This window comes from Pan paniscus, chromosome 18 (genome assembly GCF_029289425.2).
Source record: "Pan paniscus chromosome 18, NHGRI_mPanPan1-v2.0_pri, whole genome shotgun sequence".
Taxonomy (NCBI): domain Eukaryota; kingdom Metazoa; phylum Chordata; class Mammalia; order Primates; family Hominidae; genus Pan; species Pan paniscus.
In genome coordinates, this window is record NC_073267.2 from 12,268,492 (window position 1) to 12,294,482 (window position 25,991).

The window sequence follows — 25,991 nt, forward strand, 5'->3', positions numbered from 1 at the left end:
TGTGCCAGGCTATACAGAAAGAACACTAACATGAGGAACATGGTCCCTACCCTCAGAAATCTTACAGTCTAGGGAAAAAGACATTAAATAAATCATCTTGTAACCACATACATAAATGCAAACTGTGTTAAGTGCTACAAAAAAACAACAGGGTACCCAAGTTAGACTGGGGTAGTGGTTTCAGTTATTTAATTGTGGAAGCGATATTTGGGCTGGGCCCTGACAGGTGGAGAACTGAGCCCTAGGGGTGGAGGCACATTCCAGGAAGAAGGACTAGCATATGCAAAGGCCACAGTCTGAGGAAGGAGAAGCGAGTGGATACCAGTTATGTGTCCACTGGTCTGGTCCAGGTGTGGGTGAAGGGGCGCAGACTGGAGTGGTAACAAAGGGGATGGAGACAAGCGAGCAGATGAGAATGGATCTGACACAAGTGACAAGCTGTGGAGTCAGGACTGAGAGAGAGCATGCAACAACATAAAACAATTGGGAGAATATGACCTTTCACTTAAAAACCAGGACACCAAACAATATACAATTCAACTAAGTCAAAGAAAAATACAGATGTGAGAAGCTGGCAGTAGCCTATGCTGTAATGTGACATGCGTTTTATACCTATAAAAATACTTCTCAGAAGAAATGTATTGCTAAATTACAACCTATCTGACAGATAAAATAACCACTAAAAATGCTGACCAAAACTTTTAACTATACACACAAAAAAAGATTATGATGTAATAATTTTTTTTTTTTTTTTTTTGAGACAGAGTCTCGCTCTGTCACCCAGGCTGGAGTGCAATGGCGTGATCTTGGCTCACTGCAACCTCCGCCTCCCGGGTTCAATCGATTCTCCTGCCTCAGCCTCCCAAGTAGCTGGGACTACAAGCACGTGCCACCATGTCTGGCTAAATTTTTGTATTTTTAGTAGAGACGGGGTTTCGTCATGTTGGCCAGACTGTTCTCGAACTCCTGACCTCATGTGATCCACCCGCCTTGACCTTCCAAAGTGTTAAGATTACAGGCATGAGCCACCGTGCTCGACATTCATATCATATATATATATATGGTTTTTTTTTTTTGAGACAGGATCTCACTCTGTCCCCCAGGCTGGAATGCAGTGGTGCAGTGGCGCGATCTCGGTTTACTGCAACCTCTGCCTCCTGCGTTGAAGCGAGTCTCCCACCTCAGCCTCCCAACTAGCTGGGATTACAGGTGTGTACCACCACACGTGCCTAATTTTTGTATTCCTTGTAGAGACGGAGTTTTGCCATGTTGGCCAGGCTGGTCTCAAACTCCTGGACTCAAGCAATCCACCCGCCTCAGCCTCCCAAAGTGCTGGGACTACGGGCATGAGCCACTGCGCCCAGCCTCAAGCTATATTTTTAAAAAGCAAAACATTTGCGAGACTATATGTGAAACAGAACAGTATTTCCTGTTTGCTAATGATGGAACACTAAACAATGTAATTATTAAAAATACACTGACGGCTGGGCACAGTGGCTCATGCCTGTAATCCCAGCACTTTGGGAACCGAGGCAGGTGGATCACCTGACGTCAGGAGTTCGAGACCAGCCTGGCCAACGTGGCAAAACCCCATATCTACTAAAAATACAAAAATTAGCCAGGCATGGCGGCAGGCACCTATGTAATTCCAGCTACTCAGGAGGCTGAGGCAGGAGAATCGCTTCAACCAGGGAGGCAGATTCCAGTGAGCCAAGATCACGCCACTGCACTCCAGCCTGGGCGGCAGGGCGAGACTCCATCTAAAAAAAAATAAAATAAATAAAAATACGTTGAGAAAAGGAATCAAGCAAATTAGTATATTCATAATAACACATGGAAAAGATGTAAGTAACAATTCTACTGAAGTAACAATGTCTTAATATGAATCATTTTTTACCTTTCTTTAATGAATGTAATGCTGAGGTGAAGAAGGTCAAATAACCAGGAGGCTGGGGTGAGCCACTGAACTCAAAGTACCCGAGTACTCCAGGCTGCAGGAAAAAGAGCAGAATTAGGTAACTGAGGCACTGTCAGCCACAGTGTAATGGAGGATATTTTAAAGCAAGACATATTGCAATTTGACAATTAATGCATCTTGTTGCCTTTCATTTTTTCAAAAAGCCTAAGCACATGATAAAAATTTCAGGTTGGGGTTGAACATCCCCTCCATTTAAACAACAAACAGGGTAAGGGATGGAGTTGCAGTAGCTTTGACAGGATTGTACAGTGGTCATTCAGGGACATTCAAAGCTGAAATTTCCTTCTGTCCCCATGAGTAGGTCTTTCCACACCCTGTTTGTTGACAGTACAATTCTCCCAGGCTCAAAACTTCATCAGTAAGTTATGTCCTCAATCGCTTTTAACAACTCCAGACAAGCAATGGCAATAATTTTCTTTTAACCTTTCTTAAGTTTCTTCTTGAATCTCTTTCTCTCATTGACTCCAAACATACCTTCACACTTTGCTGGAAATCAGGGTTAATCTTCACCTGTAATCAAGCCCCTTCAACAGGAAACAAACCACAGAACCCCCGCCAAAACCCAGCATTCCACAGTGGCAACTCTCCTTTCCCTCAGATCTGCAGAGGACCCGCCTCCGGCCCTCTGGCTCCTCCACCCTACACATTCATTTCCACCTGCTCATTCCACTTCTCTAAGCTAGGCGTAGAACGCCCCTTCATTCTGCCAAACCAATTAACTGTCCCCTACCAGATATGTTCTGCCTTCCTGTTTACAATCACTTCTTCCTTCTTGGAAGGCCCTGTGGCACTCATTCAGTCAGGTTTTGTTCTGTAATAATCGTATCTGTCTTAAAAGTCAAATTTTGAGATCCCTGAGGAAAGAGTGCTGGACTTGGAGTCAGAAGATCTAAGCTCAAGTCTGAGATCTAGTGGCTGAATGAACAGCCTCGGGAGAACCCTTCAATATGAAACCTCAGTTGCCTGATGTGGAAATAGGAACAATTCTTCACAGGGTTAGGCAAAGAGCAAGCCTGATGAACCGTAAAGCACTAGGCAAATGAAAAGAATCCTTTTGAGCCCAAAAGCACTTGGCACTACACTCTATATTAGTAAGTCATTGTGGAAATGAACTTGATCATTGAAACAAAATTGCATCCAAAATTTGGTGGAAATTTAATCTGTTGGTAAAGTTTAAAATCAATATGTTATAAAAAAGAGGAAACTTTTGATCTGTAGTAGAATATACTATCTTTCCAATCTAAACCACTTGCTTGTTGTAAGATTCAACTGTAAATGAATCAATTGATTTTCATTCTGATAGAAACTTAACATCTAGGCTGGGTGCAGTAGCTCACACTTGTAATCCCAGCACTTTGGGAGACCTAGGAGGGAGGATCATTTGAGGTCAGGAGTTCAAGACCAGCCTGGTGAACATGGTAAAACTCTGTCTCTATTAAAAAATACAAAAATTAGCCAGGTGTGGTGGTACATGCCTGTAGTCCCAAATACTCGGAAAGCTGAGGCAAGAGAATCCCTTGAACCCAGGGGGTGGAGGCTGCAGTGAGCTGAGATCATGCCCCTGCACTCCAGCAGGTGGGGGACAGAGCAAGAATCCATCTCAAAAAAAAAAGAAAAAAAAAGAAACAAAAAAAAGAAACAGATTCTCACTCTGTTGCCCTGGCTCACTTTGGGAGGCTGAGGCGGGTGGATCACTTGAGGTCAGGAGTTCAAGACCAGCCTGGCCGATATGGTGGAACCCTGTCTCTACTGAAAATAAAAAAATTAGCCAGCCATGGTGGTGCACGCCTGTAATTCCAGCTACTCAGGAGGCTGAGGCACAAGAATTGCTTGAACCAGGGAGGTGGAGGTTGCAGTGAGCCAAGATCGTGCCACTGCATTCCAGCCTGGGCAAAAGGGCAAGACTCCATCTTAAAAAAAAAAAAAAAAAAAAAACCCACAAAACTATGAACTAACAGAAACAGTACCTATGTGCACAACATTCAGAGTAGAATTTTACAAACAATATGACAATGTTGGGTACCAGCATTCTACAATTCTGTCAAAATGCTCATGTTTTCTGTCATCTGGCAATTTTACTTAACTCTCTTCTTCCCCCTAAAAGATTCCCGAGCCTTTCCCCATCCCATCTAAATTTAAAACAATTTTGTTACCAAGCTGTTAGGAATAAATGAATGAATGTATGCTAAATAAGTGTTCTTAAATGGATATAGAAATTCATGAAAAGATTCTTAAAATATTTTGCCTGCAGATAGAAGAGTTTGAAATAATAATACTGTTAGCATTTGGTGAGTAAATTATAAAGTACAAGTCAAATCAATCTGTCAAGTGCTTTAAAAAATAAAAAAGAGGCCAGCAGCACTCACGCCTGTAATCCCCTCAGATCACTTGAGGCCAGGAGTTCAAGACCACCCTTGGCCAGCCTGGTGAAATCCCATCTCTACTAAAAACACAAAAATTAGCCAGGCGTGATGGTGGGCACCTGTAGTTGCAGCTACTTGGGAGGCTGAGGCAGGAGAATTGCTTGAACCTGGGAGGTGGAGGTTATAGTGAGCAGAGATCACACCACTGCACTCCACCCTGGGCAAGAGAGGGAGACTCTGTCTCAAAAAAACAATCAAACAAACAAATAAATAAGAAAGTAAGCACTACTGATGTAGAAGCTACCAATACCTAACACAAATGATGTCCAAACAATACTGAAATTAGAGAAGCCAGAAAATTAGTCACTGAAAATTAAATGACTATTGCTCAGTCCTATTCCCTTTCCAATCAACTTAATGTCCACTGAAATAAAAATGACACCGGCCAGGTGTGGTGGCTTATGTCTATAATCACAGGACTTTTGGGGGCTGAGATGGGAGGATCACCTGACCTCAGGAGTTCCAAACTAGCCTGGGCAACATGGCAAGACCTCATCTCTATAAAATAAAAATAAAAATGACACTGGTTCTGTTAGTATACGTTGTCCACAGTAATCGACTTCATTTTCCTCTCTCTATTTAAATTGGCAGGAAGAACATTCGAGGAAGAGGGATTCCACAACTGGAGTAACTGAAGTAAGTAGAATTTCTTTTTCTCTTTTTTGGAGACAGAGTCTTTCTCTGTCGCCAAGGCTGGAGTGCAGTGGCGTGATCTCCGCTCACTGCAACCTCTGACTCACAGGTTAAAGCAATTCTCCTGCCTCAGCCTCCCGAGTAGCTGGGATTACAGGCGCCCGCCACCACATCCGGCTAATTTTTTGTATTTTTAGTAGAGACGAGGTTTCACCATGTTGGCCAGGCTGGTCTTAAACTCCTGACCTCATGATCTGCCCGCCTCGGCCTCCCAAAGTACTGGGATTACAGGTGTGAGCCACGGGGCCCAGTCAAATTTCTTAACATGGTTTGCAAGAAAATTATATAGAGCTCTTAATCTCCCTTTATGGGATCTCCTGGCAAGTTCATTTCAGTTTTTAGCTACATTCATTATTTACAAGGGAAGTATCATTGTAGTGCTTACCTGGGTAGAAAATTATAGACCATACCCTGCCTGAATATTGTGACTATCATACACAAAATAATCCCAGTTCTGCAGAATAAATGTGAATGACCCAATTAATAACAGGAAATGGCAAAACTCTGCTGCTTAAGAGCCATGGCATCATCCTTCATCCATATTTATTCTTTTAAGTATTCATTTAGAAAAAAAAAAAAGCTAACAGCCAAATTAAGGAGCCAACATCGTCAAAATGTTCTACCATAAAAGAAAAAAGTTTCAAAAAATGACATTAAATAAATATTTGAAGTTGTAACCCCTAGGTAGATACTGAAGTTTCAATTCAGGAACCTTAAATATTTCTTTGAGGAAGGAACATGATAGACAAGAATTTGGGGAGCCACAAGGCTGGGCTGTCGTCCAGTCTCCATGTAGGTAAATCACAGCCTCCCTGTACCTTAGCTTCTTAATCTGTTGGAAGGATCCACAATTTCCATCTACCTCACCCAGCTGTTTGGAACATTTAGAAATAAGCACTTGAAAACTGAAGAGCACTTCACAATGCATAGTTTATGCATTACTTCTTTGCTAATAACAACTGAAGTATTTCAGGGTTTACAAAGTTAAGAATTTTTAGTACTCACCCTTTAATGGCTTTCTGTGATGTTTAAGTAAGTTAAAGGCAAAACTGTTGTCCTAGAAATTGTTTCTGGTCTCAGAGTCTTGTCTTTGTTTTGTTTTGAGATGGAGTCTCACTCTGTTGCCCAGGATGGAGTGCAGTGGTGCCATCATAGCTCACTGTAACGCCAAACTCCTGGACTCAAGCAATCCTTCAGCCTCAGCCTCCCAAGTAGCTGGGACTACAGGCATGTGCCACCATGTTTGGCTAATTTTTAACATTTTGTTATAGACACAGGGTCTAATTTTGTTGCCCAGGCTGGTCTTGAATTCCTGGCTTCCAGCAATCCTCCCACCTTGGCCTCCCAAGTGCTGGGGTTGCAGGCATGAAGCACCTCGCCAGGCCTCTTAGAGTCATAGTTTACAAACATAAAACCATGGTTAATGATTAGCAATGTGATATTGGTAGGTCTGAGATATCTAAGCCAAATAAAATATTTTCCATTGGTTAAAAACTTCCACTCTTCGGCCGTGTGCGGTGCCTCACGCCTGCAATCCCAGCACTTTGGGAGGCCGAGGCAGGCAGATCACGAGGTCAAGAGATAGAGACCATCCTAGCTAACAAGGTGAAACTCCATCTCTACTAAAAATACAAAAATTAGCCGGGCATGGTGGCACATGCCTGAGTCCCAGCTACTCAGGAGGCTGAGGCAGGAGAATCACTTGAACCTGGCAGGTGGAGGTTGCAGTGAGCCAAGATCACGCCACTGCACTCCAGCCTGGACAACAGAGCGAGACTCCACCTCAAAAAAAAAAAAAAAAAAAAAAATTTCCACTCTAAGCAATTCAGTATCAAATCATCTGAATAGGCCTTTGAAAGGATTCAACTACAGGACTTCTAAAAATTAAAACCAAGATACAATTAGTACATTCCTTTTTCTAACAATAGAATAAGCATACATGAATAGAGTTCCATATACATATAATAAAATTTTACGTCAGCCAGGCACAGTGACTCACACCTGTAATCCTAGCATTTTGGGAGGCTAAGGTGGGCTGATCACTTGAGGCTAGGAGTTCAAGACCAGCCTGGCCAAATGGTGAAACCCCATCTCTACTAAAAATACAAAAACAGCCGGGCGTGGAGGCACATGCCTGTAATCCCAGCTACTGAGGAGGCTGAGGCACGAGAATCACTTGAACCCAGGAGGTGGAGGTTGCGGTGAGACGAGATTGCGCCACTGCACTCCAGCCTGGGAGACAGAGCGAGACTCTGTCTCAAAAACAAGTTTATGTCAATAGAGAATATTATGTATTTCAGGACATCATCACTTCCCAAGTAATGAATGCTAACTATATAATTTTATAATGGTCCAAAATGCTCACAAATATCTGGATTAGAGACAAATTTATAATTAATCAATTTTTTTTCTTTTTTTTCCCTTCCTTAAAATCCAGATCCTACGCAGGAAATTTTTTTTTAAAACAAGGAGGAAATTATCACACATACTCCTACAAGATGTTACAAACATATCTAACAGACACTAAGTCAAGCAAAAAAAAACCAATCCGTCATTATGTCAAACTTCAGAAGTGCCATGAAAACATTATTTTGACCCAATTTTGATATACTTAAATTTAAACACACTTGATACTGAAATCCATATTGATAAAAAATATAAACTGAGATAAGGCTCTTGACCAAAACAAGTATCTTTCATAGTAAGATGTCTTTAAATTAGCAAGTTACTTCACATATTTAAACTGTATAGGGTTTTTTTGTTTTTGTTTTTTGGAAAAAATGAGGAGTTTGAGTAAAAAGTTGAGTATCAGAGACAGCTCTAGTGATGACACTCTAACTCATCCCTAGCTATAATTTCCACCCGCCTCCCCCCCATAACCTTCCACCATTCTCTAGTCAAGGCACTGTTTAATTTTCATCTTCTCTCTACTGCCACCATTATAAGCAGATAAACTTTTAACTATTAAATTAATGCCTTCTGAGAGCCCCATGATAAAAGACGTGTTTTCTTCCTCTTAAGGCCTTAATTGGGAAAACTCAATTCTTCAGAGCAGTAGTTCTTAATGGGGGAATTTTGCCCCCTGAGGGGTATTTGGCAAGGTCTGCAGATATTTTTGGTTGTCACAAATGAGGGGAGAAAAGGGTGCTACCAACATCTAGTGGGTGGAGGCCAGGGATATTGCTAAATATCCTACAAACCACAGGACAGCCCCCCAAAACACAGAATTATCTGACCTCCAACGTCAACTGCGCCAAGGTTGAGAAACCCTAACTTAGCAGAATATTCAAAAGCTTACTGTGTTCTACTCCAGGGACTCCAAAAATTCCTTAACTTTCCTAATTATTCAACCGTCAAAACCATGACAGTGGTTTCATTTCTGGATCTAGAATTCTGTCTCTATCTTATAGGCAGTGTGTGTGAAACTGATACATTTTCTAGGCTGTGCTATTTGGTATATTTTGCAAGACAAATGGTTTCACAAGTGTCACGATGGGCTTGACTAGTGAGTTGTTTCACAATTAATCAAGTACTATCTATCTCTTGCCAATGAGACAATCTCATCTCAGTGACAAGCCCAGCAAAAGATGATACTAACCCGATAAAAGCCACAGCTTTTGGGAGGAAGTCATTTTAAAGGCTGACAGAAGTGATCTAGGGACCCCATCTTGGTAGCACTCTTGTGGTTCCCATTTTAAAGGCAGTCCAGTTTAATCACTGTTGTACATCACTCTAAGTGGGCTCCCAAAAAACTTAATGTAATGTTTTAAATGTCATCAGCAGTAATGTCATCAGTAGATTAGTGAGTCTAACATGAACTCCACACCAATACTTGGAGCACAGTCTTTTAAAGTACTGCTGGGCTGGGCATGATGGCTCACACCTGTAATCCCAGCACTTTGGGAGGCTGAGGCAGAACGATCGCTTGAGCCGAGTTCATGCCACCACACTCCAGCCTGGGTGACAGAGTGAAACCCTATCTCAAAAAAATAAAATAATCCAGCCTGGCCAACATGGTGAAACCCCATCTCTACTGAAAGTACAAAAAATTAGCCAGGTATGATGGTGCATGCCTGTAATCCCAGCTACTTAGGAGGCTGAGGCAGAAGAATCACTTGAACCTGAGATGGAGATTGCAGTGAGCCAAGATCATGCCACTGCACTCCAGCCTGGGTAACAGAGTGAGACCATCTCTAAATCAATCAATCAATCAATCAATCAATCAATGGAGTACTGCTAAAAGCAGGTCTGTCTGACTCCTGATTCTTCACCATTTTGCTGTGCCATCCCGAGTGGCTCTGGCTGTAACTCACTGAAGAACCATGTCAAAACCCACTTACCACAACTTTACTGTTAGAAGGAATCTCAAGGATACCCTGGCCCAGGCCCCTGATGCCCAGGAAGTGAGTAACCCGCCCCAAATCACAAACCCAGTGAGTGTGCCAAAGGGATCAGGCCCCAGTACCCTGCCTCTTAATATAGCCCTCACCCAACAGCCTGCCCAGGGAAAATGAGAGGCAGGCCTCTGAGGTGCACAGATATCCATCTGCTATCTATGTAATTAAGGAATATTTACTCTGATGCATAGCTAAGAACTAAAAGCAGAATAACTAGATATACTGCTGCTTGGGGAATCTCTGCTAATACTTAACACATATGTAGAGTTTCCAACATGATTGAATAAAGCTATACTGATGTTCTGGTGAAAAAATGTGTATCCAATCTATACAGAATATAAATAGTGCGAACAGTAAAATTCAACTAGCCACAATTCTAAACTGTCAGGAAGGTCTGGATATACATGGTTTTTAAATCTCTGTCAGGTATTTATGGTCTTGATTTTGTTGTACCTAAGTATCATTTTACTTGTACTCAAGTATGATTTTACACTTGCTCCAGTGAATTTTTTGCAGAACTACTTTTATAATTTTTTGAGGCTACATATTTCAATAATCCCAATACTGGCCTCACAATAAGCCATTCTTAACATGCATTAAAGATCCTACAGGGCTGGGCGTGGTGTCTCACACCTGTAATCCCAGCACTGTGAGGGGAGGCCAACATGGGAGGATCACTTGAGGCCCAGAGTTCAAGACCAGCCTGGTCAACATGGCGAAACCTTCTTTAGTGAAAATACAAAAATTAGCTGGGCGTGGTGGCACTGCCTGTTATTGCAACTACTTGGGTGGCTGAGGCACAAGAAGCACTTGAACCCAGGAAGTGGAGTTTGCAGTGAGCTGAGATTGCACTCCAGCCTGGGTGTCAGAGCAAGACTCTGTCTCAAAAAAGAAAATACTATAAAAATAATTTACCAGGGGTTGAAGTTGGCAATGGGGAAGCAGGAAAGAAGCTACATCAGGAAAGTTAGAAAACTTTCTGTAATTAAGACCTTGAAATAGTTATATACTTCATAATATGGAAGGGAACATATTTCCAGTTTTCAAAAAAACCAAACTACAACTGACAAGAGAAACCAGGTATCTCATAGTACAATGCTATGAGAAGTGTCAAATAATATTCTTAGAAATTTGCAGTTGCACATAAATTGTAAGTTAATTCTCATCTACTCTAAGTTAACTGTAAAGCAAGATGAAAATCTGTTGAAAATTCCCTAACGAAAAACAAAGACTTTGCTAGTACTCTATTCTCTTAAAACTCTCTTGGACAAACCAACCTTATAATCAGTATCTCAAAAAGCATTTAACTGGGGCTGATCTATCACATGACCTTTTACTTGCTGCAATTCAGGAGGTATTTTTTTAAACCCCTTTAAAACAAACAATCCAATACAACCCCGTGAAAGGCCTTGAGTATGGAGGAGGAGATATGAAAGACAAGTACCTCGTAGTTTGAGAGAAAATCTAGTAATTCTGATTGAGATGGGATGTAGAGAAGTGGTTTCATCACCCGGCGGACAAACTTCTCAATGTAAACAGCACTCATGGGGCCTTTGTATTCGATTGGTCCAAAACTAGTACCAAAAAATAAAAATAAAAATAAAAATAATAAAAATAATACACCATGCATTAAGCCTGTAATGTATAACTAAAATCATCACCACCACAAAATGAAAGTGTCTTGCTTTGGGATCCAACCAAGTCACAGATCAGTAGCCTGCTTTGCTCAGGAGGTGACCAGAGAATTAAGAACAAGCATTTTAGGTGAGGAGAGGCACAAGCAGCCCCTACCCTTCTATGATCTTGAATTCAACTGCAAACTGAATTGCCAAACAAGGAACATTTAGTCTTATCTCTGAAAAAAAAAATTAATTCCCACAGTAGTTCTTTTGAAAACAAAACAGAGAGACAACCCTGGAAATTGACCACATGCTAAGGGATTCCAGGATTTAACTATACAATTCAACGCAGGCGGGCAGACTTTCCTTCTACTAGTCACTGTGAGGTAAGGGACAGGTTGAACAGTCAGCCCTTGGCCTACTAAAAAGAAACAGGCGGACAAAGGATCACTGAATGAACCTTAAACCTATTTGAAGCTTTATTACAACAACAACAAATTATGTGAAGGTCTGAAGTCAGTGACCTGTATAAATAATCTTTCTTCCTTTCCCCTCCAGTTGTGCCTGGGGACACACAGAATTGGATTCAGTGCCGCTAAGTAATACCACCACTATTCAGTTATCCTCCTAAGCTAATCAGAATTCTCACGTGCCTCTCTTCAGTCTCACACAATACAGACACTGCCCAAATATAATTGGATGGTAGGTGGCAAGGGTTGGGGGGTTATGGTGAAATTCAACAACTGCATAATCGTTCTTTTCTCTAAACAGAAATTGACATTAAGCTTACTGTTAACAGCAACAATAGAGCCCAGTGAAGAATTTTATAAAGGCTGTGATTATAATACCATAATACATGGTTACAGAAATTCACACACACACACACACGTGATGAGATAAACACAATTCTTCCATGTGCACTGCAGAATGATGTTAAAGGAATATTAGCATGAAAAAAAGTGAAAAACAGCATTCTCTACATCTACAGCTGGGACACAGTTAATAATTCTACCAAATCAAGACTTACTACAAATTAGTTCAGTTTAAAAATTACCACCACCACCAACCCCATCAACCACCAATAATTTTTAATTTAAAGGAAGAAATCAAAAAAGCATCTAACTTATTTTGTTCCAGAAAAAGGAGCTACCAATCTGGAAACCTCAACCACTCAGGCCAAGAGGCTTTGATGAGTTTTCCTGTTGTGATGTTACAAGGGTTCTAGTGACTTGTAAAAGCTAACAATGCAAAGACAGGGGTGTGGAGGCGGGCATTTCAAGGTGCGTACCACCTCAAATTCCTCATCTGTAAAATAAGAAGGTTGGACATATTTCTAAAGTTCCTTTGAGGTCCCTTCAATCTTTCTGCAAAAGCTAAGCAAGCAAATAGTATATATATGACAATACTGTATACCTGCATATCCCAAAATGACACTTGTACTTGATTCCATGGAACTCTTCTGATTTTAATGTCACATCACGTTACGTCCACCTCTGAGCAGTCTGAAAGGACTACACTCCCCCACTAGGCTTCCATGCCTTTTTTCAAAGCCAAAAAGAAATGCAAGGACCTCAGCAGGGCAAGCTCATCATCCCGTTACAGAGCACAGAGTTAAGTACACCACCTTACACTTACCTTTAAAACAAAAACAGTAACTCTGAGAAAGTATTCCTGTATCCGAAAAAACCTGTACTTGAACCTTCCATGTAAAGGCAGAACCTCCAAGTTACTGGCCAAAAAGTGGGGAAGAAATCTGAAAATGGTCTTAGTGGTCCCTAAGCAAAAACTGGCTTCTTACTACAAATATTAAAATACAAACATCTAATATCCAGAGGAAAATGTGGGGGTAGAGATGGGGTAGAAAAGTGTGTTTTTGCCCAAATACTATCTAATAGTTCCTGGGAGTCAATACTATGTGCCAGACAACAGTTTATGTTACAGACACGGAAATGGGATGGAATGTGACAGAGAACCCACAAATCACTGTTTGTGCATGTTTGCTATAAATCCCCATTGATTATGGCCCAAGAACTTTAGAAGGAAAAAGGAAAGCTCTCTACTGATCAAATCTCCTTTACCCATTTTACTTTCAACAAACTTCAAGCCAATCACCCTGAACAAAGTCCAAAGTCCTATCTCCTATCTCCAAAACTCTTCGAGTCAGATTTTTAGACATTACTTATCATTCACAGCAGGGTCTGGGCTGTACTCTAGTACAGCCTAGGTCGAGACCAGCCTGGCAACATGGTAAAACCCCGTCTCTACTAAGAATACAAAAATTAGCCGGGCGTGGTGGCAGGCACCTGTAATCCCAGCTACTCGGGAGGCTGAGGCAGGAGAACGGCTTGAACCCTGAGGCAGAGGCTGCAGTGAGCCGAGATTGCACCACTGCACTCCAGCCTGGGCAACAAAAGCTAAACTCCGTCCCAAAAAAAAATAAAATAAGATAAAATAAAACTCTTTCCGTTTTTCAGCCCTCTTTGTGACTTTAGAATTGTGGACATGGGCGGTAAAACCCCGTCTCTACTAAAAATACAAAAAAAATTAGCTTGGCAGGGAGGTGGGTGCCTGTAGTCCCAACTACTTGGGAGGCTGAGGCAGGAGAATGGCGTGAACCCGGGAGGCCGAGCTTGCAGTGAGCGGAGATCGCGCCACTGCACTCCAGCCTGGGCAACAGAGTGAGACTCCGTCTCAAAAAAAAAAAAAAGAATTGTGGACATGGGACTGTGTACTTGTAGTAATTTTCTTCCCAATAGAATAGATGGTAAGATACACTCTGGACTCTGCTATGCCTCCAGATGAAACGATAAGAAATTTTGTGTAATTTTACAAAACACTCTTACGATATCTGAAATACACTGGAGTAATTCGTACTTTTAAAAACAATGCTGTAAAATGTGTAATGACATGAAAAGATGCTCAAAAAAGTGAGAAAAGCAGTTTAGGAAATAGTATTACTGCCTGATCCCATGTTTAGCTTTAAAAAGGGGGGTGGATTATCCAGATCTTTCTTTTTTAATTTTTGCTTATCTGTATTATCTGAATTTTCTATAGTGAATATCTAATACTTTAATATAGAAAAAATGCAAAATTCATTTAGAAACTGGCAAACTAAACTGGAATGAGAGACGCTATTTAAAAAGTTCTTACCTCCGATGATACAGATATATTACAGGAAAATAAAAGAAGTGTTTCTGTTTTCTGCATTTCCCCTGGTTCCACCAACAGTTAATTGCCACAAACAACACCTGCAGAGCCAAAAAAGGTTTTCAAATGACTATGAATAACAACTGAAAAGTTACCAAAATTTAAAAGATGAAATTTAAAAATGGAATGATTCCTCTCTCGCTGAAACAGAAACTATGAAAAAAACTGTTCTGAGTTTTCAAAGGTCATAATTTATCACTAAAACAAAAAAGAAAGACATACTCTTATCTATGATGTCCAGGCAGGACTTGGACTGTGTTTACCAATCTTACCATGCAATACAGTTCAAAAGATTTCTGTGTGTTTCCAAAAATAAACCCACTGTTTTCCCTACTGAGTACATGGAATAGTAAGCTCTCAATCTGGAAGGAGCTGAAATTTTTTTTAAAAAAAAAGCAGCAGCAGTCCCTGGATTGCACTACAACCCCCACCACTACGTGATGGTAAACAAACTGCTTCACCCCTTATGCCTGCAGTCCTGCTTCAGAAAAACAGGGCTGACAGCATCGCCTTGCAAAGTGGTTGAGAATTAGCATGGGGCCTGGCACACCAGAATATCATTATTATTATACTAATGCCATCACTCAGAAGGACATACTGCTTAGGCTGACAGTAAGGTAGCTAATTCACACTTATTAATAAAACACAATAGATATCCCTCTTGTGCCCAACATGGGCAACGTGAACTTTGTTCTCTAAATTTGGAAGGCTCCACAGTTTCTAAGAAAAACCAAATGACAGTTCCAAATGAACTTCTGGAACTCAGCTGCCTACACACGTTACTTCACATCAGTGGTTCTGAGCAGGAGAGTCTTAGAAATCTGTGGGATGCTTTTTGCTTGCTACAATGACTGGGGGAAGCTACAGTGCATACGTAGGGCAGGGGTGTTGGTAGATGTCCTGCTACACTCAAACCTGCTTTGCACACAGAAGAGTCGTCCATAGCATTCCAGAGGAGTTCAAAACGCCTGCCAAACACTGATGTTGGGGAAAACCTGTTATTATCGAAGCCCAGTACCTAGCTCCATTTTACATGTGAATCTAAAGCATGCTTTTTGTGTTCACTGAATTTTTCAGGAATGCAACTTCTATGTAAACTGAGAGCAGAAAGGGCTTTGCATAGTTCAGGATTTTACCAAGATTGTTCACCATTTAGGATAATCAATTACTAAGAGCAATGTCCATGTGGCAGGTATGTCACCAACATATCACCTTTATCAGTCTACGTTTGTAACTATCCCATTCACAGTGATTCTACATAAAGGTATATGGACCTGTTCTGACCGTGCACTTACATACTAAAATATATATCATTTAGTTACAAATTACTTTTTCCCCCCTCACCTCTATGTTACAATCCGTGCATTAGATTATTTTGAAATTACATGTATAGGAAAACTTTATCATCTATGAATTCCTTTTTAGGAAGAAAAAGGGACATCATAAAATACTTATTTTCTAAAGCACAACTGGGGTCCACTGGGCTGAAAACCACTGCCATAACAGGTGATTTATTTGCCTATATATCTTTCTTACCTAGCCCAAAGGTGGCATTCCTTATCTGCTGAATATAGTTCTGGTCCATATATTAAAAAGGTCGGCCTTGTTACAATGCAGTCATATCATACATACATTTTCTTACCTAAAATACCTAACTAGCAAGTATCAAATGGATATGCAAGAACTAGGATTTTCAGTCCCTCGACCTTTTTCAATGCTGAAACCAAACAGTATGGCACCCCAGGATAAGCATTGGCTTGTGTTATGAGATTCAGAATCTGCTCCCACACTTGCCTTGGAGTACAATCGCCACAATTGGAAATCCTTTCTGTTGCTTTATAGAAAGCTCTGTAACTTAGAAACGACTCCTGGAGTTCACCTTGGCAAAGTCTGCCCGTTGGGCAAGGTGTCTCTGTGGGGACATCCTGCCCTACATATAGGACTGACAGTCATTTGATTCTTAAGCTGAATGTGAGCATTACCTGATCTGAAAGCCGACTTGCTGCTTGCTCAATTTCTGCCCTGGCAGCGATGGACTGTCCACACCAAGGGGCATAGAAGAAGAGCAGTACCACCTCTGAATCCCGTCGAACGTACTCTGCATAATCCAGCTGCCCCTGGAAGAGGTCAAGGACTGGAGACCTCGGGGAGAAAAAGCTGACAGGTGGCTTTGCTGGTATTATCACATCTTTTGCTCGACTAAAAAAGAGCAAACACAGAAAAGACTGCTTAGTTTATCTTCTTCTAAAAATAGCTCTGTGGAAGTAGAATGAAGCTTAAAAGGAAAATCCTCTTTTGAATAAGAAAATGGAGTCCCAAAATCACTGCCCTAGAAAGGCAACATCTGGCTGAGCAAATGCAAGACATGAATAATACGCTGGAAACAATTCTCTGAGATTCTGTCCCCTAGGTGTAGGCTGGAAGGGCAGTGGAGAGCAGAGAAGGATGTCTCTGAATAATCCATATTCCTGCTCCCCACATGCCAAAGACCTCATCCTCCTTTTTCTGCAGCCTGGCTCTCCACAAAAGCCACTTATCTCCAGGGCTTTAGAGCCACCAGCATGCAAGCTCAGAATTACGGTGAGGGAGCATGTAAACTACCATTAACAAGATTTCCACGGGAGATGCTTACAATCAACTCAACTTTGAGAAAACATTAAGCTTATTAGCTGGAGTTGGCTTGTACTTATCCAGGGCATTCAGGTAACAGTAACAATTAAACAATAATATACATTCCTCCAGATATATATCATAATCCTAAGACTAATGAAGATAAGTAACAAAGCAACAGCCTATTTAACTGGAAAATGGGCTTTTTGAACACTTGAGCTTCCCACAAGAAACAGATCAGGAGAAAAAGAAAAGAACGCTGAACAAACAAGTGGTCAGAAGTAACTTTCCCCATCAAGACCTAAAGATCTAGGCCCAGGCTGCATCCCACCAAGTAGAAGGGCCCTAGTAAACACCCTGAGCTGTCCATGCATCTGCACTCACATACCACAAACCATTAGGGCAGCTTTGCTAAGAAACAAATGAGACCCAATTATGCACTATCTAAACGAGATAAATAGAGAACATAAACATGGAAACCTAAAACGCGATGAGATTAACCCCAAAGAAAGTAAAGGAGACCAGGCGCGGTGACTCAGCCTGTAATTCCAGCACTTTGGGAGGCCGAGGCAGGCAAACCTCCTGAGGTCAGGAGTTCAAGACCAGCCTGGCCAACATGGTGAAACCCTGTCTCTACTGAAAATGAAAAAGTAGCTGGGCGTGGTGATGGGCGCCTGTAATCCCAGCTACTCGGGAAGCTGAGACACAAGAATCGCTTGAACCCGGGAGGCGGAGGTTGCAGTGAGCCGAGATTGCACCATTGCACTCCAGCCTAGGTGACTAGAACAAAACTCCATCTAAAAAAAAAAAAAAAGAAAGAAAGAAAGTAAAGGAACAAGAAAAGAACAAAAGCCAGACGGTACAAATGGAAAACAAGGAGCACGAAGGTAGACTTAAACCCAACTACCTCAACAATTACGTTAAATATAAAAGGAGAGGCCAGGTGCGGTGGCTCATGCCTGTAATCCCAGCACTGTGGGAAGCTGAGGCAGGCAGACCACGAGGTCAGGAGATCAAGACCATCCTAGCTAACATGGTGAAACCCCGTCTCTACTGAAAAAAATACAAAAAATTAGCCGGGCGTGGTGGCACATACCTGTAGTCCCAGCTACTCGGGAGGCTGAGGCAGGAGAATTGTGTAGGTTGCAGTGAGCCAAGATCATGCCATTGCACTCAGCCTCGGCAACAGAGCGAGACTACGTCTCTCAAAAAAAAAAAAAAAAAAAAAGGAAGCAACCTAATTAGGAGGAGCAGACTGCCAGACAGGATAAAGCAAGACCCAATTATGCACTATCTAAATGAGATATATCTTAAATATAAAGACACAGGATAAAGGCATAAGGATGGGAAAAGAAAAACTATGTAAATAGTAAGCATAAGAAATCTGGCATGACTCATGAGGTAAAATGATAAACTGGGGTATATTCTTACCCATTTACTTAAATGTTACTCCACAATAAAAACGAAAAGCAAAACCTACTCATATATACTATAACTTGGATGAGTCTCAAAATGATTATGCTGAGTGAAAAAAGTGCTAAAGAGTACATGCACTATGACTGCATTTATATGAAATTCCAGAACAGGCAGAAGTATTCAACGGAGCAAGTCACCTATTTATTCACTCAAACTAATATTTTAACCTTCAATCAGAGAGCTTTCAGTCTATGCAGAATGCCTTCATAACCTGAAAAAATCACTTACACAATTATTCAAAAATTCTTTACTGAGCAGCTGTGACTGTGCTTTGGGCACAAGCACTGAGGCTGCGGCAGCTAGCACTGCGTGTTGTCGAGGAGACCACTTTCTAGGGGAGGAAGACAGGAAAAACATCAAATGTGTAAACAATAAAAATATACTAAATGCTCACTATGTGAAAAATTTAACAAGGTGATGTACAGAAGGACATGGTAGCTCCTCTGATGGAGTGGTGGCTTGGGAGGTGCTATAATTTAAGCTCTGAGACCTGAATGACAAGAAGATAGCCACATAAGAGGTGGGGAGGGCACTACAGGAAAAAAAAAAAAAAGACACGTTTTCAAGAGATCCAAAATTCTGCTCTTTGGAGAAATTACTTTTCTACCATTCAAACTGCACATGGCCAAGAGTCGTGGCTCACGCCTGTAATCCCAGCACTTTGGGAGACAGAGGCGGGTGGATCACATGAGGTCAGGAGTTTAAGACCAGCCTGACCAACACCGGGAAACCCCATTTCTACTAAAAATACAAAATTAGCTGGGCATGGTGGTGCACACCTGTAATCCCAGCCACTTGGGAGGCTGAGGCAGGAGAATCGCTTGAACACGGGAGGCGGAGGTTGCAGTGAGCCAAGATCACGCCATTGCACTCCAGCCTGGGAAAAAAGAGCAAAACTCCATCTCAAAAGAAAAAAAAATGCAATGTAAGCATCAAATAATGCAATCTGAGGAAAAATGTAGGTCTGACAGTCAACGAAAGGATAAAGAGCAACTCAGTAATTTTGCTCTGCATATTCAGAAGCATTCCTAAATGAGCCAGATAAAGTACAAGGCCAATCAAAAATCAAATATTGGCCAGGGAGAAGAAACGCTCGCCTCTACTCCATCAGAAACACTGGTGAGTTTCTATTTAACTCATCAATCTGCTTCACATTTTAGAGAAACTATACATAGAGCAAAGATTTCCTGCAGCTATGAGGGGTATGTCTCGGGTACAAAAAACTCGAGTTGGTTGCAAATAAGAAGGCCTGTTGTTGCTGAGCCAGTAGCATGTGCCTATAGTCCCAGCTACTATACTCAGGAGGCTAAGGCAGGAGAATTACTTGAGCCCAGCAGTTTGAGGCTGCAGCATGCCATAATTGCACCTGTGAATAGCCACTGCACTCCAGCCGGGGCAACATTAAAAAAAGGCCTGTTGAAACCCCAATTTTCCTATGAAATTCACACCCTACATCACTTCCATGCAAAGACCATTCGAGGCAGCTTTGAAATTACAAAATGGAATAAAGCAAAATAAATACATGTATACATACATATGTATCTACACACAGACAATTTTTTTTTCCCTCTAAATCAAGGTAAAAGAAAGGCGGACAGGATGAAGAGACACAGGTAAGTAAAGATTAGATGCCCAGAAACGCACGATTATTCACTGTGGCTCAACCTCAAATCAACCTTTTCCATATTAGCTGGTTTGAACTCAGCCAAGCCACAGACATTGAAGAGAGCAGACATTTATTTCAAGCCTGGAGCTGTTCATAAAAATTAAATTAAAAAAAAAAAATCCTAGGCCGGGCGCGGTGGCTCACACTGTAATCCCAGCACTTTGGGAGGCCGAAGTAGGAGGACCACCTGAAGTCAGGAGTTCGAGACCAGCCTGGTCAACATGGTGAAACCCCATCTCTACTAAAAATACAAAAATTAGCTGGGCATGGTGGCACGCACCTGTAATCCCAGCTACTCGGGAGGCTGAGGCAGGAGAATCACTTGATCCCAGGAGGCAGAGGTTGCAGTGAGCCAAGATAAAAAAAAAAAAAAAATCCTATTCTCCCTTAAGCCTATCTCCTTATTAAAGCAAAGATCTTAAAACTGAAAGAGGAAAAGCGGGGGTAGAAATGTTAGCCAGTTGCACAGCAATAAACAGTATCATGACACCATTCAATCAAAGATGACCCTAAAAAAATTAATCCGAGTCTATTAAAAGACTGTCAAATTTGCCAGTGACACAGAAAGAAGATGAAGCAGCAGCCATTTACTGGTTCATTCTCCTTGCCTGAAGCAAGAAAGGATCTCATTCTGCCTACTCTAGTAACTGGATTTACTCTCTTCCTTCCTTTTCAATCTCAAAGGACTTCTGTATCAATTAAGCCATGCTGTCTCAGAACAAACATTAACCATTATTTCTAGACTTTAACAAACCGATGTAAATAAACTTCACCCCTGGAGGGGGAAACCTCTCTTCCTAATTTGAACCTAAATGTCACCTCGCAACACTCTACCTTGTAAAATACTTTGTATACTGTCCTTGTGGGAGACAAGAATAAAGTACAAGGTTAAGAATCTAGGAGGTCCTGACAATAAAGGATTCAAATTCCAGCTCAGCCCCTTATCACGCAGGTGTGATTTGGAGCAGGTTCTGAAACATCACGAAGGCTGGACTCCTTCATCTGTGCACTGGGAAAGATAACAGTATATTCAAACTTTAATGGGGATTGTAAGATTTAAATGACACCCATACTAGGCTCTCAATTATGTACTAAATGAATATATGCTTCATGGAAACAGTGGTTCCCAAGCAGGCAATTTTGCTCCCAGGGGACATCTAACAATGTCTGAAGCCATTGTAGTTGTTACATCTTGTGGGGTGTGCTACTGGTATCTAGTGGGTAGAGGCCAGGGATGCTGCTAAACATCCTACGGTAGTCAGGGCAGCCCCCACAACACAGAATTATCTGACCCAAAATATCAACAGTGCCAAGACTGAGAAACCCTGCTGACAGTACCTGACCTATGGAAAATGCTCACTGAGAGTTATTATAATTTATCTTTCCACTAAAATCCCCAATCTTTTGACACCTCTTTGACAACTGGCCACATATCGTGCTAAATAAACTCAAAAATGTTCCGAGGTGAAATCACAGATATCATAGTAGCAATACAGATCTTATAAACTGGAATCCCAAAAGACCCACTGTGGATTTGGGAGACCAGAAGTACACCTGAAATATAGAGCAAATTTTGTACGTGTGTACATTCCTGAAAAGACACACATGAACTTTCATGTTCCTACTCCCTACACCCCAGCCTACTGTCAGGCCTTTTTATCAATTCCAGGCAAACATCAAGCTTGCCCAGCCTCAGAACCTCTGCATTTGCTGTTCGCTCTACCGTGGACACGCTCCCCCGGGATCTTCCCAGCGCTGGTCCCTTCTCCTTTTTGTATAAGCTTCAAATGTCACTTCCTTAGGAAGTCTTTCCTCACCGCCATCGTTTCTATGCCCTGCATAGCACTGAAGCTTTAAAAAATTATATTTACTTGTTCACTGTCCCATCCACTCAAGGGAGCAAAAAGTTCACCCGGACGAGCGTCCGGCACATAGTAGGTGCAGATAAATAATCGTTAGATCAGGCCGGGTGCGGGGCACTCGCCTGTAATCCCAGCACTTCGGAAGGCCGAGACGGGTGGATCACGTGAGGTCAGGAGTTCGAGACCAGCCTGGCCAACGTGGTGAAACTCCGTCTCTACTAAAAATACAAAAATTAGCCAGGCGTGGTGGCGCGCGCCTGTAATCCGAGCTACTCAGGAGGCTGAGGCAGAAGAACCCCTTGAACCCGGGAGGCGGAGGTTTCAGTGAGCCGAGATCGCGCCACTGCACTCCTGCCTGGGACACAATGCGTGACTCCGTCTCAAAAATAATCGTTAGATCAATGAGTGCGGGAATTCTAAAAGGGGTCTGGAACTCTCGGAAGGTTGTGGATCACTACACCGGAAGCTTAAGGGGAATGAAATCGGTGAGAAATGAGGGTCCTACAGCCCGGGCCGAAGTGACAGGTCCACCCCTAGTGACTCCAACAGGTGAGGAGCACCCCCGACCCGCCTCCCTCGGCACTAAAGCGGGACGATAGGGCGCAGGGCTCCACCCGGAAGCCTCGCCATAATGTCCGCGGGCGGGCCGGGGCGAGCAGAAGGTGGGAAGCCGTGGCCGCAGGTTCCGGGAGGGGTCAGCCGTCCTGGGCAAGGTCAGGCCCGACTTCCCCGGCTGAGGCCGCTGCGACCCGGCCCTGCAGGCTCCAGGCGGCAGAGCAGGGGGAGCGCCCTAGCGGGGCCCCAGGGTCCGGGCCGCCTCACCTGCAGGTGAACTTGAGGGCGAGGAGCAGCGCGCAGCCGAGCGCCACGGCCCCGCAGAGCAGCTCCGGCCGCTGGCGCGCCATGAGGGAGGCGCCACGCAGCCCGCGACGGAGCCGGCCCGCCGAGGACGCTGTGGCCAGGGTCGGGCTCGAGCTGAGGCAGTCTGAGCCCGCGGGGCCGCCGCCGCCGCCCCCTCCCTCGTCCTCGGCGTCCTCGCTGCTGCTGCTGCCGCCGCCGCGGCCTCCGCATTCCGACATTACATGCTCCCAGTCGCCGGCTTTATACCGCCGCCGCCTCCTCGGGCCCGAAGGCCCGGCCCGGCCCGTTGCTCCCCAATCCCGCAGCTCGCCGCACCCGCTAACCCGGACGCTCCACGTCAGCCGCGCCGCCGCCGCGGGGTCCGCCCCACCTCACACCCCAGAGCACGCAGCTCCGCCCACCGCTCACGGAGTCCGGGCGGGCACCGACACCGCCCAAATCCCCGCCCCCAACGGGCCACGCCCTGCACCCTACGTAAATGCACGGAAGCCTTCCCCGCCCGCAGCCCAGTCTTGGCCCCACCGGTCACGACCCCGCTCACGGAGTCTGCGCCGGCGCCGTCGCGGGGCGTGGAGAAGCTGCTCCCTTGGGATAAGGCCCGCGGGGAATACTTGGAACCTTGACACCGCTGTAGTCTGCTCTCGCCGCGCTGGGTTTTAGGAGCCGTAACGACAATAATCGTGTCCACCATTCTCACTACAGGCCCCGAAGCACGTAGGTGCCGTTTTTTATCCCCACTTAACTGAAGAAAAAAAAAACACGGCCGGGCGCGGTGGTTCAAGCCTGTAATCCCAGCACGTTGGGAGGCCAAGGCGGGCAGATTACATGAGACCAGGAGTTCAAGACCAGCCTGGCCAACATGGTGAAACCTCGTCTCTACTAAAAATACAAATATATTAGCCGGGCGTGGTGGCGGGCGCCTGTAATCCTAGCTGCTTGGGAGGCTGAGGCAGAGAATTGCTTGAACCCTGGAGGCGGAGGTTGCAGTGAGTGGAGATGGCGCCACTGCACTCCCGTCTGGGGGAGAGAGAGAGAGACTCTTGTCTCAAAAAAAAAAAAAAAGGACTTGTCCTCCAATGTCAATAACAACAAACTAGACAAATAAAACTTCGAGGGCATTAAGGCAATATGGTGTTATGCCACAAACAAAAGGCACAGCTAACGGCCAGTAGCTGAGACGCCACCTCTGCCACAGGTCAGCTATGTGACCCACGTGCAAATCTCATCACTTCCTGTCTGGTTCTGCTTCTGTGGATGTAGAATGGGGCAATCAATGGCTGTCTTGCTCAATTGGCCAGACATTTAATGTGTCAACCACCCAGGCCCAACATGTTGTGAGTTCATGTACACCGACCATTTTGCTATTTCTTTTCTATATGTCACTTTTTTTTTTTTTGGTTGTTTTTTGATACAGGGTCTTGTGTCACCCAGGCTGGAGTGCAATGGCGCAATCATAGCACACTGAAGCCTTGACAACCCCAGCTCAAGCGATCCACCCCCCTCAGCCTCCCAAGTAGTAGGCAACACAGATGTGTGCGACTACGCCCAGCTAATTTTTGTGTGTGTGTGTGGAGACAAGATCTCTCCATGTTGCCTAGGCTGGTCTTGAACTCCTGGGCTCAAGCGATCCTTCCCCTTCGACCTCCCAAAGGGTTAGGATTATGTAAAAGCATGAGCCACTGCGCCCACCTGTCACGTCTTTTTGTTTCTTCTTTACTGCCTTATTTTGTAGAAAGTAGCTATTTTCTCGTATAACATTAATTCCTTTATTTTTAACTTGTCCCTCATCTCTGTTTTGTGTTATTATTACCCTTATTATCTATGTTACAAACCCAACCATACAGTGTTAATCTTGTTTTAAAAAGCTAAGAGAAAAAATATATAGTTACAGAGTTTTTTTAACCTTCTAATTTGCCACTTATACTTCTGTTGATTCCTTTGTGTAGATTAGAGTTACACAATTTATTGCTAAAGAAAATAAATATGGTCAGAAGTCACCAGTGTCCTCATTCACTGTAGCTTGCTGCAACAGAATTTACCCTACACTTCCATAAGACATCTGACATTTGCACAGGGCTTCATAAGGTCCAAAGTACTTTTGTTGTCTGTGGTTTAATCTCACAAAACCCACAGTCCTTTGTGAGCAAATGCAAGGCAGTGTCTTACTGACCAGAAAACCACCCTGGATTAACAAAAGAATGCCTCCTTTCCTCTTCACTTTCTGAGCAACTGGGGCCCTGCTCTGGCAGCAGAATGTTCTCTTTTTTATTTTTTGTAGAGATAGGATCTCACTGTGCTGCCCAGGCTGGTCTTGCACTCCTGGCCTCAAGTGATCCTCCTGCTCTGGACTCCGAGAGTCCTGGGATCACAAGTCTGAGCCACTGCAGCTGGCCCAGAACGTTCTTCTGAAACAATTATAAATTTGTTTCAAAATACACTAGGCCTTTCGGGTCAGGCTGTACTACTTTTCATAGGTTAGGTCAGCCCTAACTCGTCCACACCAACTTGTATCTGAGTTTTCCATAGCCGCTTTTTTTTTTTTTTCTTTGAGATGGAGTCTCACTCTATCGCCCAGGCTGGAGTGCAGTGGCACCAGGTCGGCTCACTGCAACCTCCGTCTCCTGGATTCAAGCAATTCTCTTGCCTCAGCCTCCCAAGTAGCTGGGATTACAGGTGCCCACCACCACGCCTGGCTAATTTTTATATTTTTAGTAGAGATAGGGTTTCACCATGTTGGCCAGGCTGGTCTCAAACTCCTGACCTAAGGTGATCCACCCGCCTCGGCCTCCCAAAGTGCTAGGACTACAGGCATGAGCCACCACACCCAGCCTCTTGGCCACTTTTTATACCAAGATCAAGTTGCTCGGGGTTTGAGGAGGGAATGGGGCAGAGGAATATATATGTGTCATGTGCTGTGACAGTGGTCCCAGAAAATTATGATACTGTTTTTATTGTACCTTTTCTTTTCTTTGACAGAGTCTTGCCCTGTCACCCAGGCTGGAGTGCAGTGGCACCATCTTGGCTCACTACAACCTCCACCTCCTGGGTTCAAACAATTCTCATGCCTCTGCCTCCCAAGTAGTTGGGATTACAGGCGTGTGCCACCATGTCTGGCTAATTTTTGTATTTTTTGTAGTGATGGGGTTTTCCCATGGTGGCCAGGCTGGTCTCGAACTCCTGACCTCAAGTGATCTGCCTG

General features: G+C 43.5%; 1 protein-coding gene across 4 annotated transcripts in view; it reads right to left on the reverse strand.

Annotated features, from left to right (window-relative positions):
* TXNDC11 (thioredoxin domain containing 11) overlaps window positions 1-23,356 on the reverse strand; it is a 63,737-nt gene extending 40,381 nt beyond the window's left edge. The window contains exons 1-5 of one of the 4 annotated variants that reach the window (XM_008960355.5): window positions 22,754-23,356; window positions 16,300-16,516; window positions 14,261-14,358; window positions 10,936-11,065; window positions 1,898-1,991 (exon numbers count right to left, since the gene is read on the reverse strand). In XM_008960355.5, coding sequence (XP_008958603.2) covers window positions 1,898-1,991; window positions 10,936-11,065; window positions 14,261-14,358; window positions 16,300-16,516; window positions 22,754-23,010 — 796 coding nt within the window. In that variant the 5' untranslated portion in view covers window positions 23,011-23,356. Of the gene's footprint in view, window positions 1-1,897; window positions 1,992-10,935; window positions 11,066-14,260; window positions 14,359-16,299; window positions 16,517-22,753 lie in introns of those variants that run through there. The other 3 variants (XM_008960356.5, XM_055099462.1, XM_055099461.2) reach the window with 3 other exon arrangements.
* Window positions 23,357-25,991: the final 2,635 nt, after the last annotated feature.